This window comes from Arachis ipaensis, chromosome B1, assembly GCF_059453495.1.
Source record: "Arachis ipaensis isolate K30076 ecotype BB chromosome B1, ASM5945349v1, whole genome shotgun sequence".
NCBI classification, from domain to species: domain Eukaryota; kingdom Viridiplantae; phylum Streptophyta; class Magnoliopsida; order Fabales; family Fabaceae; genus Arachis; species Arachis ipaensis.
Genome location: NC_142436.1, coordinates 134,596,097 through 134,618,814, shown reverse-complemented (window position 1 = coordinate 134,618,814; position 22,718 = coordinate 134,596,097). Strand labels below are relative to the sequence as shown.

General features: G+C 41.2%; 1 protein-coding gene and 1 non-coding gene across 2 annotated transcripts; one reads left to right on the top strand and one right to left on the bottom strand.

The window, feature by feature from the left end:
* Nucleotides 1–8,859: 8,859 nt before the first annotated feature.
* Nucleotides 8,860–9,861, bottom strand: LOC148578464 (uncharacterized). The gene is made up of 2 exons (XM_088503053.1): nucleotides 9,323–9,861; nucleotides 8,860–9,142 (listed from the first exon to the last, which is right to left on the bottom strand). Exons 1-2 carry the CDS (start codon nucleotides 9,859–9,861, stop codon nucleotides 8,860–8,862), a joined length of 822 nt encoding a protein of 273 aa, XP_088359179.1.
* Nucleotides 9,862–17,892: 8,031 nt separating this feature from the next.
* On the top strand, nucleotides 17,893–18,000 carry LOC148578463 (small nucleolar RNA R71). The gene has a single exon (XR_015904141.1). It is a non-coding gene; the product is annotated as a small nucleolar RNA R71 (small nucleolar RNA).
* Nucleotides 18,001–22,718: the final 4,718 nt, after the last annotated feature.

The following is a 22,718-nucleotide window of genomic DNA, read 5'->3' as shown; positions in this document are numbered from 1 at the left end:
TCCTACTAACGAATGCTTCGACTTAAAAAATGTCATAGAGCAATCGGCGAGAGAAGGGTGGCTAGATCGGTACTTAGCCAACAAAGCGGACGAATCAAGAAAAAGAAGATGGGACGAAGAGGTCGGACGGGCTAAACGAACACCTCACACTCCTGAGAGACATGTTCATATGATAAATAGAGGATTCACAGGAGGAGGGATCTCTAAATCATCTCGCAAAAGACACCTGAAAGAGGTATATCATGTCGGGGAAGGAGAGAGGTCATCCGACCTCCCCACTATTACCTTTACCCAAGAAGATGCAATGGGCATTATCCCGGGATATGATGATCCCATGGTCATTTCCATCATATTGGCCAACTCTAATCTCCACAGAACATTGGTAGACCAAGGAAGCTCCGCGGATATCTTGTTCAAGTCTGCCTTCGACAAACTCAGTTTGCAAGATAAAGAGCTCAGAGCATATCCGAATAGCTTATTCGGACTGGGAGATACTCCAATTCAACCACTTGGATATATCTCATTACATACAACCTTTGGGAAAGGAACCCGGTTAAGGACACTCAACATAGACTACATCGTAGTCGACGTGAGCTCAGCTTACAACACCCTAATAGGTCGGTCAACACTGAACCAGCTCGCCGCAGTGGTCTCGACTCCACATCTCTGCATGAAGTTCCCAACTCCGGAAGGGATTGCCACAATAAAAGGAGACCAAAAAATTGCACGACGTTGTTACAATGAAAGTCTGAACCTTAAAGGCAACCCCAAAAGAGGGGAAGTCAACACTATTGAACTCGGGGGAGTTCGAGCTTGCGAGGAACTTCGTCCACAACCTGAAGGCGAGACTGAAGAGGTCCAAATTGGCGATGCCCAAGATAAGACGACAAATGTTCGGGGCAACCTTAAGGGGAGACCTAAAGGAGTCTCTGATACAGTTCCTAAAGGATAACACCAACCTCTTTGCATGGAAGGTCGCAAACATGCCGGGCATAGATCCCAAACTAATGTGCCACAAACTGGCGGTATACCCAGATCTCGGCCAGTGCAGCAGAAGCGTAGAAAGCTCGGACCACAAAAGTCCCAAGCTGTGGAAGAACATGTACAAGCCTTACTGGAGGCAGGGTTCATAAGGAAGGTCAAATACCCACTATGGCTAGCCAACATTGTCTCTGTAAAAAAGTCAAATGGAAAGTGGCGGATGTGCACTGACTACACCGATCTCAATAAAGCCTGCCCAAAATATCCCTACCCACTCCCAAGTATAGACACTCTAGTTGACGCATCTTTCGGATACAGGTACCTCTCCTTCATGGATGCTTATTCAGGATACAATCAAATCCCGATGTATCCACCCGATCAAGAAAAGACCTCGTTCCTAACTCCAAAAGCAAATTATTGCTATATCGTCATGCCATTCGGGGTCAAAAATGCGGGAGCTACCTACCAAAGATTGATGAACAAAGTCTTTGCAGACCACATTGGGAAATTAATGGAGGTTTACGTAGACGATATGCTAGTAAAAACACAAAGTGACAAATCCTTGTTGCCCGACCTCACCAAAGTGTTCGACACCATCAGAAAGCATGGAATGCGAGTATGCGACTTAATCCCGCAAAATGCACCTTTGCGGTAGAAGCTGGCAAATTCTTGGATTTCATGCTCATGCAAAGAGGAATTGAGGCGAATCCAGCTAAATGTCGAGCTATACTCGACATCAAAAGTCCAACCTGCGTCAAAGAGGTACAACAGCTCAACGGAAGACTGCCAGCCCTGTCCAGGTGTTCATACCCTAGGTCGAGATATCCGACCTGGGATAATCGACGACAAGCCAACCGACCTCTTCAGGTAACGACTATCCGACCTCTTCTCCAAGAGCTCAGCCAAATCACCAGGAAAGCCCAATAAGGGCCCAAACAGAGGAACACGACCCAAATCCAAAGGCAGCCCAAGCCTATAGAGATAAGGCGGTTCCCTTGAAGATAAGATGACTTCACTTAAAGATAAGATAAGATAAGATAAGATAATACACTGGAGCACCCAGGTATAACTCATACTCTGATTCTACACAAATACTTGCTTAATACCCTTGCTAACTTAAGCATCGGAGTCCCTTACAGGTACCACCACCCTCTGGTGACGAAGGATCAGCACCACCACCACCAAGCCAGACACGTCAGCTCCAACCAGTATAGAAGATCTCATCCGAGATCGACCTACAGTTTCAGGTAACCTTCGGAATATTGGCGTCGTTGTCGGGAAACCTGGAAGTCATCCCATCATCATGGCGGATAACCTTGACAACGATCACAACTCTGATTTGGAGAACAGAACACCACATAAGAATGTAGAGGTCACACTAGACGATACTTCTCAACCTAACAAAGACAAGAACTCACCAAACACGGAGCCATGGAGGCACTTCAGGATTGCCTAAAACAACTCGAAAAAGAGGTCGAGTATCAGCGGGAAGCCGAGAGAGACCTTCGAAGGGAAGCTAGGCGATGCCGCGAATTAGAGGACAAGCTCCTAAAGCTCAAAGCCGATCTCAAAGCTAAAACTACTCGATCCAGCCACGAAGATAGCTCCCGCAAGGACCAAGACCCATTCACCAAAGAGATCATGAAGACCAAAATCCCAAAAGACTTCAAACCTCCTGACATGACTCTATACGATGACACATCAGATCCCAGCCATCATCTCACCAACTTTCGAAGTAGAATGTATCTCACCGACGCATCAGATACAACTCGGTGCAAAGCCTTCCCGACTACCATGACAAAGACAGCAATTAAATGGTTCGACAATCTGCCCCCCAGGTCCATCTCAAGCTTTGACAACTTAGCCAAAAAGTTTCTAGCCAGATTCTCCATCCAGAAGGACAAAACTAAACACGCCCTAAGTCTACTAGGGATCAAGCAAGGAGATTGGGAAAGTTTTCGTAGCTACATGAAAAGATTCAACAAGGCATGTTTGGACATACAAAGTCTACCAACAGAAGTAGCCATTATGGGTCTCATCAATGGCCTGCGAGAGAGACCTTTCAGTCACTCCATATCGAAAAAACATCCCACATCTCTAAATGAAGTGCAAGAACGAGCAAAAAAGTACATCAACATGGAGGAGAACTCCCGATTAGGAGAGACCTCAAAGCCTGGCTTCTCCTACTCCTCCCGAGATAAGGATAAAGAGTCCAAGAAAAAAGAAGATCAGCATGGATAAAAAATAAAAAAATACCACAATTACACCCCTCTTCGAGTGTCTATTGTAGATGTCTATCAAGAAATATGCCACACTGAAAAGATACCCCCACCTCGCCCACTCAAAAGCAAGAAAGGAGGAGAAAATCGGACAAAATACTGTGAATACCATCGAATCTATGGACATCCCACCAACGAGTGCTTCGATTTGAAGAATATCATAGAAAAATTAGTAAGAGAAGGAAGACTATATCGGTACCTAACTAGCAAAACAGATGAGCCAAGAAAAAAGAAGAAGAGACGAAGAGTCAGACGAACTGAACGACCACCTCGTACCCCAGAGAGACATGTCCACATGACACACGGAGGATTTGCGGGAGGAGGAATCTCCAAAATCATCTCGCAAAAGACATTTGGAGGAAGTATATCATGTCGAAGGAAGATAAGGAGCACCCGAACTCCCCACCATCACCTTCACCAAAGAGGACGCAGCTGGCGTCATCTCGGGACACGATGATCCCATGGTCATCACTATCGTATTGGCCAACGCTAATCTCCACCGCACACTGGTGGACCAGGAAAGTTCGGCCGACATATTGTTCAAAACTGCCTTCGACAAACTCGACCTAGAGGAAAAAGAACTCAGAGCATATCCGACCAGCTTATTTGGGCTAGGGGACACTCCAATCCAACCACTTGGATACATCTCGCTGTACACAACCTTTGGAAAAGGAAACCGGTCAAAGACCCTCAACATAGACTATATCGTGGTCGACGTAAGTTCAGCCTACAATGCCTTGATAGGTCGGACAACACTAAATCAACTCGGCGCAGTAGTCTCGACTCCACATCTGTGCATGAAGTTCCAAACTACAGAAGGAATCGCCACGATAAAAGCATACCAGAAGACAGCGCGCCACTGCTTCAACGAAAGCCTAAACCTCAGAGGCAAAGGAGAAGAAATCCACACCATCGAACTTGATAGAGTTCGAGGGCGGGAAGAACTTCGTCCACAACCTGAAGGCAAGACAGAAAAAGTCCAGATCGGAGATACCCCAGATAAAACAACCAATATTGGCACAATCCTAAAAGGAGACGTAAAGGAGTCCCTCATACAGTTCTTAAGAGACAATATCGACCTCTTCGCATGGAAGGCCGTAGACATGCCAGGCATAGACCCCAAGTTAATGTGCCACAAATTGGCAGTTTACCCAGGATCTCGGCCAGTACAGCAAAGGCGTAGAAAGCTCGGACCAGAACGATCCCAAGCTGTGGAAGAACAGGTACAAGCTCTACTAGAGGTAGGATTCATAAGAGAAGTCAAGTACCCACTATGGCTAGCCAACATCGTCTTGGTGAAAAAATCAAATGGGAAGTGGCAGATGTGCACCGATTACACCGATCTCAACAAATCCTGCCCAAAAGATCCTTATCCACTCCCAAGTATCAACGCTCTGGTGGATGCCTCCTCCGGATACAAATACCTCTCGTTTATGGATGCCTATTCGGGATACAATCAAATCCCGATGTACCCACCTGATCAAGAAAAAACATCATTCTTAATCCCGAAAGCAAACTACTGCAACATCATCATGCCGTTCGGACTCAAAAATGCAGGAGCCACTTATCAAAGATTAATGAATAAGGTCTTCGCAGAACACATCGGGAAAGTCATGGAAGTCTATGTGGACGACATGTTAATAAAGACACAAAGTGAAGAATCGTTACTGTCCGACCTCACCCAATTATTCGACACTATAAGAAGGCATGGCATGTGACTTAACCCTGCAAAATGCACCTTCGCAGTAGAAGCTGGCAAATTCTTGGGTTTTATGCTCACACAAAGAGGAATCGAGGCAAATCCGGATAAATGTCGGGCTATACTCGACATGAAGAGTCCGACCTATGTCAAAGAGGTACAACAACTCAATGGAAGATTGGCAGCCTTGTCCAGATTTTTAGCCGGATTGGCAATAAGATCTCTACCCTTCTACGCCACTCTAAGGAAGGGAAAGAGGTTTGAATGGACAACGGAGTGCGAGCAGGCCTTCCAGGATTTCAAAAGGTTCCTAGGACAACCACCTATTCTAACTCGGCCACGGGAAAGAGAACCACTTGTATTGTACCTCGCAGTAGAAAACCGGGCAGTAGCCTCAGTACTGGTTTGAGAAGACGACAATGGACAACAACCTATACATACTTCATCAGCAAAGCACTACAAGGGTCCGAACTGAACTACCAAAAAATAGAAAAATTCGCCTATGCTCTCATACTAACATCTCGACGACTTCGCCCATATTTCCAAGCCCACATCATCAGGGTTCGGACCAACCAGCCCATAAAAGGCATTCTCCAGAAAACAGATTTAGCAGGAAGAATCTTGCAATGGGCAGTCGAGTTGTCCGAATTCGACCTTCAATATGAAGCTCGAACAGCCATCAAATCACAGTATCTGGCCGACTTCATTGCAGAGTTTACGGACACCCCAAAAATCCTTACAGAATGGAATCTCTACATAGACGGTTCCTCAAACAAAACTGGAAGTGGCGCAGGCGTGATAATAGAAAGTGACCAGGGAACCCAAATCGAACTTTTCCTCAAATTCGGGTTCCCTGCTTCAAACAACCAGGCCGAATATGAGGCTCTACTAGCTGGTTTGAAGCTGGCTAAGGAGGTTGGAGCTCAAAAACTTATCATCTTCAGCGACTTACAAGTAGTCACCTCACAAATAGTAGGGAGCTACCAAGCCAAGGATCCCACCATGAAAAAGTACTTGGACAAAACCAAGGAACAGCTCAGACAACTCGGGAAATATGAAGTCCGCCACATACCTCAGGAACAGAATGCACGAGCTGATGCACTCTCAAAACTAGCCAGCACCAAACCAGGGAAAAACAATAGAAGCCTCATCCAGGAGATACTACAGAACCCGTCAATCTCGGAAGAAGAAAAGATCCTTGCCATAACAAGTCTGGATCAAGGATGGATGACTCCTATAATTAACTACCTCAAAATAGAAACACTCCCCACAGATAAGAAGGAGGCAAAGAGGTTAAAACGAGAGGCACAATACTATACCATCATAAACAACACTCTATACAAAAGAGGGATTTCAACACCACTGTTAAAATGTGTGCCGACTTCCAACACTAAGGAAGTTTTAGAAGAAATACACAGTGGCATCTGTAGCAACCATCTCGGAGCACAAGCTCTTACCAAAAAAGTACTCCGAGCCGGATTCTATTGGCCAACTTTACAAAAAGAAGCAATGAAATTCGTAAAGACATGTCCACCATGTCAGAAACATGCTAACTTTTACATCGCCCCACCAGAGGAGCTCATCAGCGTAACCTCACCCTGGCCATTTGCAAAATGGGGACTCGACCTCCTTGGGCCCTTCCCTCAAGGATCAGGACAGGTCAAGTTCCTCATCGTCGGGGTAGACTATTTCACAAAATGGATTGAGGCAGAACCCCTAGCTAACGCCACTGCTCAAAGAAGTCAAAAATTTCTATATAGAAACATTGTCACAAGGTTTGGGGTTCCATACTCTATCACCACAGACAATGGCACTCAATTTACAAACGCAGGCTTCAGAAAATTGGTGGCCGATCTGAACATAAAACACCAATTCACATCCGTAGAACACCCACAGGCCAATGGACAAGCAGAAGCTGCTAACAAAGTAATATTAGCCGGGCTAAAACGGAGATTACATGATGCAAAGAAAGCCTGGGCTGAAGAGCTCCCACAAGTCCTATGGGCATATCGGACAACTCCACCCTTCACCACAAAGGAATCACCTTTCCGATTAGCTTACGGAATGGATGCAATAATCCCAGTGGAGGTCGAAGAAGGATCGCCCAGAGTGATCCACCATAGTGAAGAGGCCAACTCCCAACTTTAAAGGGAAGAACTCGACCTACTTCCAGAAATTTGAGAAAGAGCTCAGATCAGGGAAGAGGCATTAAAACGTCGAATGGCTTTATACAATCAAAAGGTAGTGCCGTAAGGTTTTGCCGAGAACAACCTCGTCCTAATCCGAAATGATATCGGAATAACTCGACCTGGAGAAGGAAAGCTGGCAGCAAACTAGAAAGGACCCTACCGAGTCATAGAAGTACTTGGAAAGGGCTACTACAGGCTGTCCGAACTCAAAGGGCATGAGCTTCCAAGGTCATGGCACGCCTGCAACCTAAGAAGGTATTATAGTTAAAGGTAATAAATTTCTTAGGATAAGGTGCACTCTTTTTCCTGAAAAGGTTTTTTAATGAGGCGCCAAGCCAAGATCTACAAACTGCCCGACTTAGAAGGAAAAACGCCCACATGTATATATTTGCATATTTTCTATCTTGAATAAAGTTTTTTCAGATTCTCTACAAATCCTCTTTACCAAGACGCATTAATCTAAAACGCAAAATTCATCGCCCGATTATAAAGCTACAGATCGGCAAAAAGTGAAAATCAAACTCACTGTTCGATCACGATAAAGACTAACAAAGATGAAAACTAAATTCATCAAAGGTCGACCAAGCGAGGATCAAACTCAATTTCTACAAAATCGTCAAGATGAAAAGTGACAAAAACAGATTAAATGCAAAAAGTTATCAAAAGTGATCTATAAGAAAGGACCTGACGAGGTCTTAATAAAAATGGGTTGCTAGAAATAACTTAAAGACGGACCGACATAAAGAAGTCGGACCAGTCGACTATAACAAAAGTTATAAAAAGTAAATCCCTAAGAAAGAGGCCTGGCCATCCCTAAAAAAGAGGATTACTAAAAATAACTTAGAAGGGAACGACATGATGAAGTCGGCCCAACGAAATCACACAAGTTATAAAAAGTAATCCATAAAAGAGACCTGACAAAGGTCCAAATAAAATGGATTACTAGAAATAACTTAGAAGGGACCGGCATGATGAAGTCAGCCCAACAAAATCACACAAGTTATAAAAAGTAATCCATAGAAGAGACCTGACAAAGGTCCAAATAATATGGATTACTAGAAATAACTTAGAAGAGACCGACATGACAAAGTCGGCCCAACGAATGTATGAAAAGTTATACAAAGTAATCCATAAAAGAGACCTGACAAAAGTCCAAATAAAATGGATTACCAAAATAGCTTAGAAGGGACCGACATGCAGAAGTCGGACCAAAAGCTACAGAATTATAAAAAGTAAACCCCAAGGGATTATTAAAAATAATTCCCAAAGAAACCGATTGATAGAAGGTATGCGCCATGAGGAACTCAAGTTGGACCCAGAAAGCCATGACCTCAAAAGAATCAATTTACAAGTATGAAAGTACAAAGGCAATCAAAAGAGGTCGGAAAACAAGATTCCAACACCCTGAAGATGCCTGGAAAATACTAAACAAGCAATCGACAAGCAGGTCACAAAAGAAACAAAGTTACTATAATAACAAGACTCAAGAGGCCACCTGAAGTTGACCCCAAGAGGCTTGAAAACCTACTTTTGTTTTTTCAAAATAAGGTTGCTAAAAAAGCAACTAAAGTATCCAAAGTCAAGACCACAAATTACAAAAATAAAAGAGTTCAAAGCCCACAGGCCAGGCTATACACAAACAAATCAAGAAAAACTATAAAGGATGCAAGGATTCCCTAGTAGCAGTATCTCGGGGTGAAGGAGGACGAGTCTAAAGGGGTACCGCATCTACTGTCTCATCATCCCGATTCAAGATCTGAACATCAGGATTGGACTCAAGCTGACCGACTTTAGCTGCTGGAGTTGAGGAAGGTGGGATAACAGAGGTTTTGGCAGAGGGTACAGGAGGAGGGTCGACATCATCATCATCATCAAGGTCATCAGGGACAATCTTACCGTCTTTTACAATGTTGTCTAGGCTAAAAAGGGTGAGGTCGAGCTCGGGCGCAAGAACTCGAACTTGATCCTTCAAATTCTCATAAGCAGTATTTACACTGCCCAAAAGATGACCCTAGAGCTCGGCATAGTCAGCTCGAACAGACTCCAAACTCACCCTAAGATCCATCATCTCCCCATAAGTTGTGACATAGCTCTCCTTATGCTTCAGCGTCGTATCCTCAGCCAACTTTGCAGAAGCCGCCAAGGCAGTAGCCCGAGTCTTCTCACCCTCCAACTCTTTTTCTAGCTTCGCCACCTTCACTTCAAGCTCCTCTTTTAAACCCTTGATCCGGTCGAACTCTGATTTGGCCTCCTCCATAAAAGCCTTCGCCACATGAATAGGAAGATCCTGAGCAGTTTGGTATAGAGCCGCCCCCATATGTGCTATCTTAATGCTACTCCGGGTAATGAAGTCCAAGTGACGAAGGAGGGAAACATCGTCAGTAGGAATGACACCATAGGGAGTAATTTGTTGATCAACAAACTCGACAGCATCAAAGTCGGGGGCATCCAGATTGAAGGGCTCAACAGTCCTCTGTCTTTTTGGAGGAGGAACGGCAGTAGGAGAAGAGGTAGCAGCAGAAGCCTGGGGAGGATCAATCAAATGAACCCGAGGGGTAGGAATCATCCTCCTCGGTCCAGGAGATCTTGATACTGGCTGTTTTGGAGGAACATGAGAGGATCCTTCCCCAGCCACCTTGGCCGAGATGTTTTGGGCAGCTGTAGCCTTTCTCGCCTTCTTAAAGGCCCTCATGGAGTCATTATTTTTAACCATTTCTGAAAAATACAAACAAAAATAAGTCACAAAGCCGGAAGAAATAAAAAACAAAAAATAAGTAAGCCAAAGTAAAAAGAAGTCGACCACTACCCAGCTCGGCTCGGACAAGGGAAGTGTCTCCTAAAAATCTCTTTGTGTCAAGATGAGGAGGTTGTCCCCAAATCCCCTCCAACAAAGTTACGAAAGCTTGCTCAACCTCATCAAGCATCTCCCACGTATATCTAGATACTACAACTTTCTTTTTCCAACATAAGGGGAATGCAGGTTCATTATTCGACTCCAAGAAAAATGGTCGAGCTCCCTCAACAGCTCGAACCTTAAAAAAGTAGTTCTTAAAATCCCTAAAAGACTCATCATACATAGAAAACACTTTGTGCCCTTGGGCAGACCTGAAAGAAACCAAAGAAGCTTTCTTTTTACTAGTCCCAGGCTTGGTAAAAAAAAAAGAGATATAGAAAAAGAGTTTGAGAAGGTGTGACATCCAACTCTTGGCAAAGCAACTGGAAGATCTTGATAAAGCCCCAAAAGTTCGGATGGAGCTGGGATGGAGCTACATTACACGACCACAATAAGTCGGTTTCAAAAGAAGTAAAAGGAAAAGTAATGTTCAGCTGACTGAAAAATAGTCATAGGCATAGAAGAAGGGACGTTCTCCCTGGGTCATAGAAGGAAAGAAAACCCTTTCATCGGAGTCAGGTGATAAACCCCGATTTCGTGATTTATCTTGTGCTTATTTTGGGGGATTTTACCACCTTTTCCCACGTTTATTCAATGAAATAGCATGGTTTTGTAATTCTCCCTTGAATTTTGCTTAAGTGTAAAAACATGCTTTTTAGGATCTAAATTGGTGATTTTAATTCACTTTAATTCCATTCGATGCCTTGATGTGTTTGATGAGTGATTTCAGGTTCATAAGGCAAGTATTGGGTGGAAGAAATGAGGAGAAAAGCATACAAAAGCGACAATGCATGAAGAAACAAAGATTGGGAATGCATCAAAGGACGCGCACGCGCACAAGGCGCGCACAAGGCGCGCACGCGCAAAAGTGATCTCGCCCATGGACGCGCACGCGTACATGCCGCATCATTGCGGATAAAGAATTTGCCAATCGACGCGCACGCGCACATGGCGCAGACGTGCCGATACTCTCACATGGCCCACTTGAAGGCATAACGCTAGGGGCAATTTCTGAGCTACCCACGCCCAAATCCAACCTGTTTCTGAGTGTATTTCATGCAGAATTGAAGTCCAAGCAAGGGGGAGCAATTGTTTGAAGTTTTAGCATCATGTAGTTTAGTTTCTAGAGAGAGAAGCTCCCTCTTCTCTCTAGAATTAGGATTAGAATCTCTTAGATCTAGGATTAATTCATGCTTTGATTTACTTTTTCTTTTGCAATTCTCCTTCTTCTACTCTTCCTCTTTCTAGTTTTGCATTTAATTCATGTAATTCTCTACTTTTATGTTGATGTATTTTTGTTCTTCTATTTTCAATTCAATGCAATTTATGATTCATGTTCCTTTATTGTTGATTTGGATTTGTTGTTGTTTAATTCCTTGCAATTGAGTAGTGTAGATTTACTTTCCTTGCTATTTTACTATGTTTTCCTTTTATGCCTTCCAAGTGTTTGATGAAATGCTTGGTTGGATTTTAGAGTAGATTTTGAGCATTCTTGGCTTGGGAAGGTAACTTAGGAACTCTTGAGTTACTAATGTCCAAGTGATTGACGATTGGGAGCCATTAACTCTAGACCTCACTAATTGATTTGGTGTAGAACTAGGACTTATGGACTTGGATTGACATAGCTCACTTGACTTTCCTCTACTATTGGTTAGGGGATGACTTAGTGGGGTTGATCCTTACCAATTCTCATGTTGTGGTTAGTGATTAGGATAGAGATCCTTAACCACCAACCCTTGCCAAGGCCTTTTTAGCTATTAGTTTAATTCATTGCCATTTACTTTTCATGTCTCTTATCAAAAACCCCAAAATACCTCCCCACACTTAAAAGTTTGCACCGTCCTCGGTGTATCCAAAGATGAACAAGGGGGTTCGACGACTTTCCTAGTTGCTACCTTCAGTTGGTAGGTTAACCGATGCTACGTGTTCTTCTCCCGCTTCCGTTTTTGCTTATGATGACTCATCCTGAACATAGAAAATAGGAGATAATAAGACAAGTAAATGCACAAGCAAGGAAGCATGGATTGTTGGAATGAGGTAAATCACTAGAAATGAGTGAGTGAATTAGTGTGACATTAATGAAAAATAAGTGTGTGGGTCCTAACTTGCATGCGGTTTAGAACTCACACCCTAGTATTTAAAAATCATGTCACAATTATACAAAAGAAAACATGCACTTCACTCATTCTAGTGTGCTTGAGATACTTTAAAAGACTTGTAGGTTAAGTCAACTACACAAGTAGTGAAGAGGCATGAAAGCATTCAAGTAATTAATCAAGCAATTGTGAAATTGGATAATGCATGGACATTGATTGATGTGTAGGTAGACTTAGTGAACAAAATGGTATATGAAACTCACACAACAATCAATGACATATATTAAAGTTGTTACAACACCTAAGTGACATAGAGGTGAAATAAATGGATGCTATGGAACTTGGAAAAAAAAAAGAAGATAGAAGTGAAAATCAATCACATAGCAAGCATGGTCCACAAAACTTTACAAAGCTCAAAAATATGTCACTAGGTAAGCTTTGATCCAATTTCACAATTCCACAATCTCAATGCATGAAATAGGTGATATGAACAAAGGGTCAATCATAAACAAGCATCACCTAAAAAAAATGCATTGACAATGTACAATTGCCTAACAATAGATGATGAATGCATGGTGGCCAAAACATGCAATTCAAAGAGTTAAGATGCATGAAGGCAATGTAACATGTACTTGGTGTTCACAAATGTTAAACATGAAAAGTTCCAAACCAAGTAACCAAATATAACCTCAACAAGGAATCCAACAAGGAATATAAACAAAATTGATGTTAAGATAACATCCTATTAGTAATAAGCAGCAGTAAACAATAAACAAGATTAGTAATCCAACACTTATAATGGAAAACAAAAATTAAACTAACTAACTAACTAAAAGAAATGGTGTTATATGATACTTGGTAGTGTTGGATGATGATTGAAGGGTGGAAAGAGAAGAGAAGAAGGAAAGAAATGGAAAGAGGAGAAGAAAAGAAAGTGAGTGAAACAGGGCAATCCACGCGTGCGCGTCATGTGCGCGTAAGCGTGGATTGATGAAATGGAAGCGACGCGTACGCGTTCAGTGGGCGTTCGCGTACATGACAAAGCAGAAAGTCGACGCGTACGCGCAAGGTACGCGTTCGCGTGCCCTGGGGCACAAAGTTGGCACACTTCAGGCACAACTCTCGGGTGAATGTATGAGAGGTGGGAAAAATTCAATCCACGCGTACGCGTACATGGCGCGTCCGCGTGAATGGCCGAAATTGCTTGATTCACGCGTACGCGTGGAGTGCGCGTGCGCGTGGGTGGTGCTCTGTTTTTCAAATTTTTTCTATGTTTTTGCACCAAACCAAGCATTCCAAACCTCTAAACAACTACCAAAACATCATAAAACCTTATTTAACCTACTAGACTCCCAAATAAACTCAACTAACTAATCAAAACATGAAAGTAAACTAGTTTTACCAATATATACAAAAGAGAAAAAGGAAAAGATATTACCATGGTGGGGTGTCTCCCACCTAGCACTTTTGCTTATTGTCCTTAAGTTGGACTTATGGGGAGCTCCTCTCAAGGTGACTTGTGCTTGAAACTATCCTTGAACATCCACCAATGCTTGAGTCTCCAATAAGCTCCATTCTTCAATTTTAATATCTTCAAGCTTTGATGGAGTCCTTCACAACCATGAGCTCCCAAATTTGATTCTCCTTGTGCGATCCGGGATCCCACACTTTGTTTTGACACCCGTCCTTAATTTGGTCATCATTATTCCATCCGGGTGGCATAACCTTAGAATTCTCAAAGAAGCTTCCAAACAACCTCCTAGACCCATGCCATTTGGTTTTACACCCACCATTGCTATCCAACTTTGAGCATGCAACCATCATGAACTTAGGGTGATGTTTCCAACTACTACACAACTCTCTCACTTTTAACTCCACAAAGAGCTCTAAGTTGACCATCATTTTCAATCAAACCATATCCAGAAAATCCACTTTGAGTACAGGGAGGTCAGAATCCAACAGCATCAGCAGTCCTTTTTCAACCTCTGAATCTGATTTCTGCTCAAGTCCCTCAATTTCAGCCAGAAAATACTTGAAATCATAGAAAAACACACAGACTCATAGTAAAGTCCAGAAATGTGAATTTAACACAAAATCTATTAAAAACATCCCTAAAAGTAACTAGATCCTACTAAAAACATACTAAAAACAATGTCAAAAAGCGTATAAATTATCCGCTCATCACAACACCAAACTTAAATTGTTGCTTGTCCCCAAGCAACTGAAAATCAAAATAGGATAAAAAGAATAGAATATACTATAAATTCCAAACTATCAATGAAACAGAGCTTCAATCATATGAGCGGGACTTATAGCTTTTTGCCTCTTGAATAGTTTTGGCATCTCACTTTATCCATTGAGGTTCAGAATGATTGGCATCTATAGGAACTTCATATTTCGAATAGTGTTATTGACTCTCTTAGTTCAGTATGATGATTCTTGAACACAGCTTCTTTATGAGTCTTGGCCGTGGCCCTAAGCATTTTGTTTTCCAGTATTACCACCGGATACATAAATGCCACAGACGCATAATTGGGTGAACCTTTTCAGATTGTGACTCAGCTTTGCTAAAGTCCCCAATTAGAGGTGTCCAGGGTTCTTAAGCACACTCTCTTTTTTTTTTTTTTTTTTTTTGCTTTGGACCTTGACTTTAACCGCCCAGTCTCAAGTTTTCACTTGACACCTACACGCCACAAGCACATGGTTAGGGACAGCTTGGATTCATAGGACATTTATAACTTTAAGACAAAGTTACTAACTACTAATGATCATGTAATGAAGACACAAACATAGATAAGCACATAGGTGATGAATCCACCTTAGTGATGGTGAATTAAAACATTTTTCATTTAAGAGAGGTGATGGATTCATAGGACATTTATAACTTTAAGACAAAGTTACTAACTACTAATGATCATGTAATGAAGACACAAACATAGATAAGCACATAGCATAGAAAACGAAAAATAGAGAAAGTAAGAACAAGGAATGAATCCACCTTAGTGATGGTGGAATTTCCTTCTTGAGGAATCAATGATGTCCTTGAGCTCTTCTATGTCTCTTCCTTGCCTTTGTTGCTCCTCCTTCAGTGCTTTTAGATCTTCTCTGATTTCATGAAGGATGATGGAGTGCTCTTGATGTTCCACCCTTAGTTGCTTCCAATAATTGTGTGGAAGAAAATGTATCCCTTGAGGTATCTCAGGGATCTCTTGATTTGCAGTCAAATGTTCTACCACTGAGCTATAGATCCTTGATGGAAGCTTTTGTCTTCCCTTTCCTCTTTCTAGAGGTTTCTATGGCCTTAGGTGCCATCAATGGTTATGGAAAAAACAAAAAAGCTATGCTTTTTACCACACCAAACTTAGAATGTTGCTCGCCCTCGAGCAAAAGAAGAAGGAATAGAAGAAGAAGAAGATATGGAGGAGATGGAGGGGTGTGTGTATTCGGCCATGTGGGTGGGATTGGGTGGGAGAGAGATGTTGAATTTTGAAGGTAGTGGGTGTATGGTTGTGAGTGGTAAATGGAAAACAGAAGGGATGATCATGAATGGAAAGAGAGATGATGAGGTAGGTGGGGATCCTGTGGGGTCCACAGATCCTGAGATGATCCTATGGGGTCCACAGATCCTGAGGTGTCAAGGCATTTACATCCCTGCACCAATTTAGGCATGTAAAATGCCCTTGCATACAACTCTGGGCGTTCAGCGCCAGGTTGGTGCCCATTTTGGGCGTTCAACGCCCCTTTGCTGCCATTTCTGGCGTTGAACGCCAGAACCATGCTTGTTTTGGGCGTTCAGCGCCAGGATGCTCCCATTCTGGGCATTCAGCGCCAGAACTATGCTCTGTTCTGGCGTTTGAACGCCAGACAGATGCTCCTCCAGGGTGTGATTTTTCTTCTGCTGTTTTTGATTCTGTTTTCAATTTTTATATTTATTTTGTGACTCCTCATGATCATGAACCTATAAAGACACATAACTAAGAAAAATATAGTTAGATAAATAAACATTGGGTTGCCTCCCAACAAGCGCTTCTTTAATGTCAATAGCTTGACAGTGGGTTCTCATGGAGCCTCACAGATGTGCAGAGCTTTGTTGAGACTCTCCAACACCAAACTTAGAGTTTGGATATGGGAGTTCAACACCAAACTTAGAGTTTGGTTGTGGCCTCCCAACACCAAACTTAGAGTTTGACTGTGGGGGCTCTGGTTGACTCTGCTTGGAGAGAAGCTTTTTCTGCTTCCTCTCCATGGTTGCAGAGGGAGATCCTTGAGTTTTAAACACAAGGGAGTTCTCATTCCATTGAAGGAATATTTCACCTCTGTCAACATCAATCACAGCTCTTGTTGTGGCCAGGAAAGGTCTTCCTAGGATGATGGATTCATCCTCTTCCTTTCCAGTATCCAGGACTATGAAATCAGCAGGGATGTAAAGGCCTTCAACCTTTACTAACACATCCTCTACTTGTCCATAAGCCTGTTTTCTTGAGCTGTCTGCCATCTCTAATGAGATTTTAGCAGCTTGCACCCCATAGATTCCCAGTTTCTCTATTACAGAGAGGGGCATGAGGTTTATTCCTGAACCAAGGTCACACAGAGCCTTAAAGATCATGGTGCCTATGGTACAGGGTATTATGAACTTTCCAGGATCCTGTCTCTTCTGAGGCAATGTCAGTTGATCCAGATCACTTAGTTCATTGATGAACAAGGGAGGTTCAACTTCCCAAGTATCAATGCCAAATAATTTGACATTTAGCTTCATGATTGCACCAAGAAACTTGGCAGTTTGCTCTTCAGTAACATCCTCATTCTCTTCAGAAGAGGAATACTCATTAGAGCTTATGAAGGGCATAAGGAGGTTCAATGGGATCTCTATGGTCTCTAGATGGGCCCCAGAGTCCTTTGGTTCCTCAGAGGGAAGCTCCTTATTGACCACTGGACGTCCCAGGAGGTCTTCTTCCTTGGGATTCACGTCCTCTCCTCTCCTCACAGGTTCGGCCATGGTGCTTATGTCAATGGCCTTGCACTCTCCTTTTGGATTCTCTTCTGTATTGCTTGGGAGAGTACTAGGAGGGATTTCAGTGATCCTTTTACTCAGCTGGCCCACTTGTGCTTCCAGATTTCTAATGGAAGACCTTGTTTCATTCATGAAACTTACAGTGGCTTTAGATAGATCAGAGACTAGATTTGCTAAATTAGAAGCATTTTGTTCAGAGTTCTCTGTCTGTTGCTGAGTTGATGGTGGAAAAGGCTTGCTGTTGTTAAACCTGTTTCTTCCACCATTGTTAAAGCCTTGTTGAGGCTTTTGATCCTTCCATGAGAAATTTGGATGATTTCTCCATGATGAGTTATAGGTGTTTCCATAAGGTTCACCTAAGTAGTTCACCTCTGCTATTGCAGGGTTCTCAGGATCATAAGCTTCTTCTTCAGGAGAAGCCTCTTGAGTACTGTTGGATGCAGCTTGCATTCCATTCAGACTCTGAGAAATCATATTGACTTGCTGAGTCAATATTTTATTCTGAGCCAATATGGCATTCAGAGTATCAACTTCAAGAACTCCCTTCTTCATAGGCGTCCCATTACTCACAGGATTCCTTTCAGAAGTGTACATGAACTGGTTATTAGCAACCATGTCAATGAGTTCTTGAGCTTCTGCAGGCATTTTCTTTAGGTGAATGGATCCATCTGCAGAAGTGTCTAGTGACATCTTTGGTAGCTCAGATAAACCATCATAGAATATATCCAGGATGGTCCATTCTGAAAGCATGTCAGAAGGACACTTTTTGATCAACTGTTTGTATCTTTCCCAAGCTTCATAGAGGGATTCACCTTCTTTCTATCTGAAGGTTTGAACATCAGCTCTAAGCTTGCTCAGCTTTTGAGGAGGAAAGTACTTGGCTAAGAAAGCCGTGACCAGCTTATCCCAAGAGTTCAGGCTGTCTTTGGGTTGAGAATCCAACCATAATCTAGCTCTGTCTCTTACAGCAAAAGGGAAAAGCATGAGCCTGTAGACTTCAGGATCTACTCCATTAGTCTTAACAGTATCACATATCTGCAAGAATTCAGTTAAGAACTAAAAGGGATCTTCAGATGGAAGTCCTTAAAACTTGCAGTTCTGCTGCATCAGAGAAACTAATTGAGGTTTCAGCTCAAAGTTGTTTGCTCCAATGGCAGGAATGGAGATGCTCCTTCCATGTAAATTGGAATTAGGTGCAGTGAAGTCACCAAGCATCTTCCTTATATTATTATTATTATTTTCGGCTGCCATCTCCTTTTCCTGTTCGAAAATTTCTGAAAGGTTATCTCTGGATTGTTGTATTTTAGCTTCTCTTAATTTTTTTCTTCAGAGTCCTTTCAGGTTCTGGATCTGCTTTAACAAGAATGTTCTTGTCCTTGCTCCTGCTCATATGACAAAGAAGATGGCACAGAAAAAATAGTAATAATAATATGGATCCTTTATACCACAGTATAGGGATCCTTGTGTTAGTAGAAGAAAAGAAGGGAAGAAAATCTGAACTCAGAGAGAGAGGGGGTTCGGATTTTTGGAGAGTTGAAGGAAAGATGTTAGTATATCAATAAACAAATAGAAGAAGATGAGAGGGGGAAGTGAATTTTCGAAAACAATTTTTGAAAAAGAGTTAGTGATTTTTGAAAATAGTTTTTGAAAAAGGTTAGTATTTTTTTTTCGAAAATTTTTTTTTAAATAAAAAATAAAAATAATTAGTTAATAAAAAAAGAAATTTTTGAAAAAGAGGGAAGATATTTTCGAAAATTAGAGAGAGAAAGTTAGTTAGGTAGTTTTGAAAAAGTTAAGAAACAAACAAAAAGTTAGTTAGTTAGTTGAAACAAATTTGAAAAGATAAGAAGTTGGGAAGTTAGAGAAGATATTTTGAAATCAAATTTTGAAAAAGATAAGATAAGAAGATATTTTTTTTGAAAAGATATGATAGAAATTAGTTTTTGAAAAAGATTTGATTTTTAAAATCACAATTAATGACTTGATTCATAAGAAATCACAAGATATGATTCTAGAACTTAAAGTTTGAATCTTTCTTAACAAGCAAGTAACAAACTTCAAATTTTTGAATCAAAACATTAATTGATTATATTATTTTCGAAAATTTGATATAAAAATAAGAAAAAGATTTTTGAAAAATATTTTTTTAATTTTCGAAAATAACTAAGAATTTTGAAAAAGATTTGATTTTTGAAAAAGATTTTGAAAAAGATAAGATTTTCAAATTCAAAATTTGATTTGACTCATAAGGAACAACTTTGATTTTTAAAAATTTTTGAAAAAGTCAACTCAATTTTCGAATTTGATGAGAGAAAAAGGGAAAGATATATTTATTTTTTTTTAATTTTTGAATTTTTATGATGAGAGAGAAAAACAAGAAAAATGATGCAATGCATGAAATTTTTAGATCAAAACAATGAATGCATGCAAGAATGCTATGAATGTCAAGATGAACACCAAGAACACTATGAATGTCATGATGAACATCAAGAACATATTTTTGAAAAATTTTTTTAATGCAAGGAAAACATGCAAGACACCAAACTTAGAATTCTTTAATGCTTAGACACTAAGAATTCAAGAATGCATATGATAAACATGAAAAGAAACAAAACAAAAAATCATCAAGATCAAACAAGAAGACTTACCAAGAACAACTTGAAGATCATGAAGAACACTATGAATGCATGATATTTTCGAAAAAATGCAAGATGCATATGCAAGTGACACCAAACTTATGATATGACTCAAGACTCAAACAAGAAACACAAAAATATTTTTGATTTTTATGATTTTCTAATTTTTTTTTTTTGGATTTTTATTTTATGTTTTTCGAAAAATAATTTTGAAAAAGAAAATAAGGATTCCAAAATTTTTAATATGAATTCCAGGAATCTTATGCTCTAAAGCTCCAATCAAAGGGTCAGGCATGGCTTAATAGCCAGCCAAGCTTTAGTATGTAACTCAGACATGACACGCCTGACATTCCTTACATTCAACAGCCAATTGGCTAAGAAAGATAAAGAAGCTCTTCTCTTGAGTATAAGAATTGAGACATGGCTTTACAGCCAGCCAGGCTTCAACATGCTTCATGAAACGCTAGAATTCATTCTTAAAAATTCTGAAGCCATAGAATAATTTATTTTTGAAAACATTTTTATTTTAAAAAAAATTTTTTTTTTTCGAAAACAAAGGAAGAATTTTTGAAAGATTTTTGAAAAATTTTTTGAAAACAAGACAAAAAGAAAATTACCTAATCTGAGCAACAAGATGAACCGTCAATTGTCCAAACTCAAACAATCCCCGGCAACGGCGCCAAAAACTTGGTGCACGAAATTGTGATCTCCAGGCTCGAACAAATCCTGGTAATGGCTCCAAAGTTTGGTGCTCTGATCTTAATTCATAATTGTCACAACTTCGATACAACTAACCAGCAAGTGCACTGGGTCGTCCAAGTAATACCTTACGTGAGTAAGGGTCGAATCCCACGGAGATTGTTGGTATGAAGCAAGCTATGGTCACCTTGTAAATCTCAGTCAAGCAGATATAAAGTGATAATGGTGTTTTTGAATATTAATTAATAAAATAGGGATAGAGATACTTATGTAAATCATTGGTAGGAATTTCAGATAAGCGAATGGAGATGCTTTTCGTTCCTCTGAACCTCTGCTTTCCTGCTATCTTCATCCAATCAGTCTTACTCCTTTCCATGGCTGGCTTTATGCAAGGGCATCACCGTTGTCAGTGGCTACATCCCCTCCTCTCAGTGAATAATATGCTCACGCACCCTGTCACGGCACGGCTATTCATCTGTCGGTTCCCGATCATGCTGGAATAGGATTCACCCTCCTTTTGCGTCTGTCACTAACGCCCAGCACTCGCGAGTTTGAAGCTCGTCACAGTCATTCAATCATTGAATCCTACTCGGAATACCACAGACAAGGTTTAGACTTTCCGGATTCTCTTGAATGCCGCCATCATTCTAGCTTACGCCACGAAGATTCCGGTTAGGAGATCTAAGAGATACTCATTCTAGCTTAATTCATGTAGAACAGAAGTGTTTGTCAGGCACGCGTTCATGAGGGAGAAGGATGATGAGCGTCACACATAATCATCACCTTCATCACGTTCTTGGGTGCGAATGGATATCTTAGAAGAGAAATAAGAAGAATTGAATAGAAAACAGTAGTACTTTGCATTAATCTTTGAGGAACAGCAGAGCTCCACACCTTAATCTATGGAGTGTAGAAACTCTACCGTTGAAAATACATAAGTGAAAGGTCCAGGCATGGCCGAGATGGCCAGCCCCCTAAACGAGATCACAGGATCAAAATACAATCCAGGATGCCTAATACAATAGTAAGAGGTCCTATTTATAATAAACTAGCTACTAGGGTTTACATGAGTAAGTATTTGATGTATAAATCCACTTCCGGGGCCCACTTGGTGTGTGTTTGGGCTGAGCTTAAGTGTTGCACGTGCAGAGGCCATTTGTGGAGTTGAACGCCAGTTTTTGTGCCAGTTTGGGCGTTCAACTCTGGTTTTGGATCCTTTTCTGGCGCTAGACGCCAGATTTGGGTAGAAAGCTGGCGTTGAACGCCAGTTTACGTCGTCAATTCTTAGCCAAAGTATGGACTATTATATATTGCTGGAAAGCCCTGGATGTCTACTTTCCAAAGCAATTGGAAGCGCGCCATTTCGAGTTCTGTAGCTCCAGAAAATCCACTTTGAGTGCAGGGAGGTCAGAATCCAACAGCATCAGCAGTCCTTTTTCAACCTCTGAATCTGATTTCTGCTCAAGTCCCTCAATTTCAGCCAGAAAATACCTGAAATCACAGAAAAACACACAGACTCATAGTAAAGTCCAGAAATGTGAATTTAACACAAAATCTATTAAAAACATCCCTAAAAGTAACTAGATCCTACTAAAAACATACTAAAAACAATGTCAAAAAGCGTATAAATTATCCGCTCATCAGTTGTGCATCTCCTTCCTTGACTTTAATTTCAAGCCCAATGGGAGAGAATTCAATTGTAGATAGGAACTCCTCAATGATTGAATCCATCTCTTGGTCAACCTCTTCCAATCTTTCATCATTCGTACTATGCCTTGGAGGTTGCGCATTATCCTCCTCAACACCAAATTCAAGCTCATTGGAAGAAGGTTCAACAACTTTCACAAGATCATCAACAATATCACTTGGTGTGGAAGTGTCTTCAAGGCTTGAAATCCACCTCTTATTCAATTTTGCCTAGCTCTTTAACCACTTCTTCCGGCTCAATTGTCTCATCTTCCTCCCCTTGTGGCAATTCTTGCTTCAACTCCTCTTCTTCACCTTGAAGCCCTAAACTCACTCCCTCACTATGCTCCTTGGTTGCTTCTCTATATTCGTCAATGGGAGTTCCTTGATTGCTTAGTTGGGAGGAGGCCATATTGCTAACGGCTTCCACTAGGATAGCCATCTTAGCTCCTAGCTCTTTAAACTTCTTTTTCATCCCCTCTTGTTGCCTTTGGAATTGAGAGTTAAGATCTCTTAATTCTTGCGTGTTGGCTTCATCGGGAGGTAATG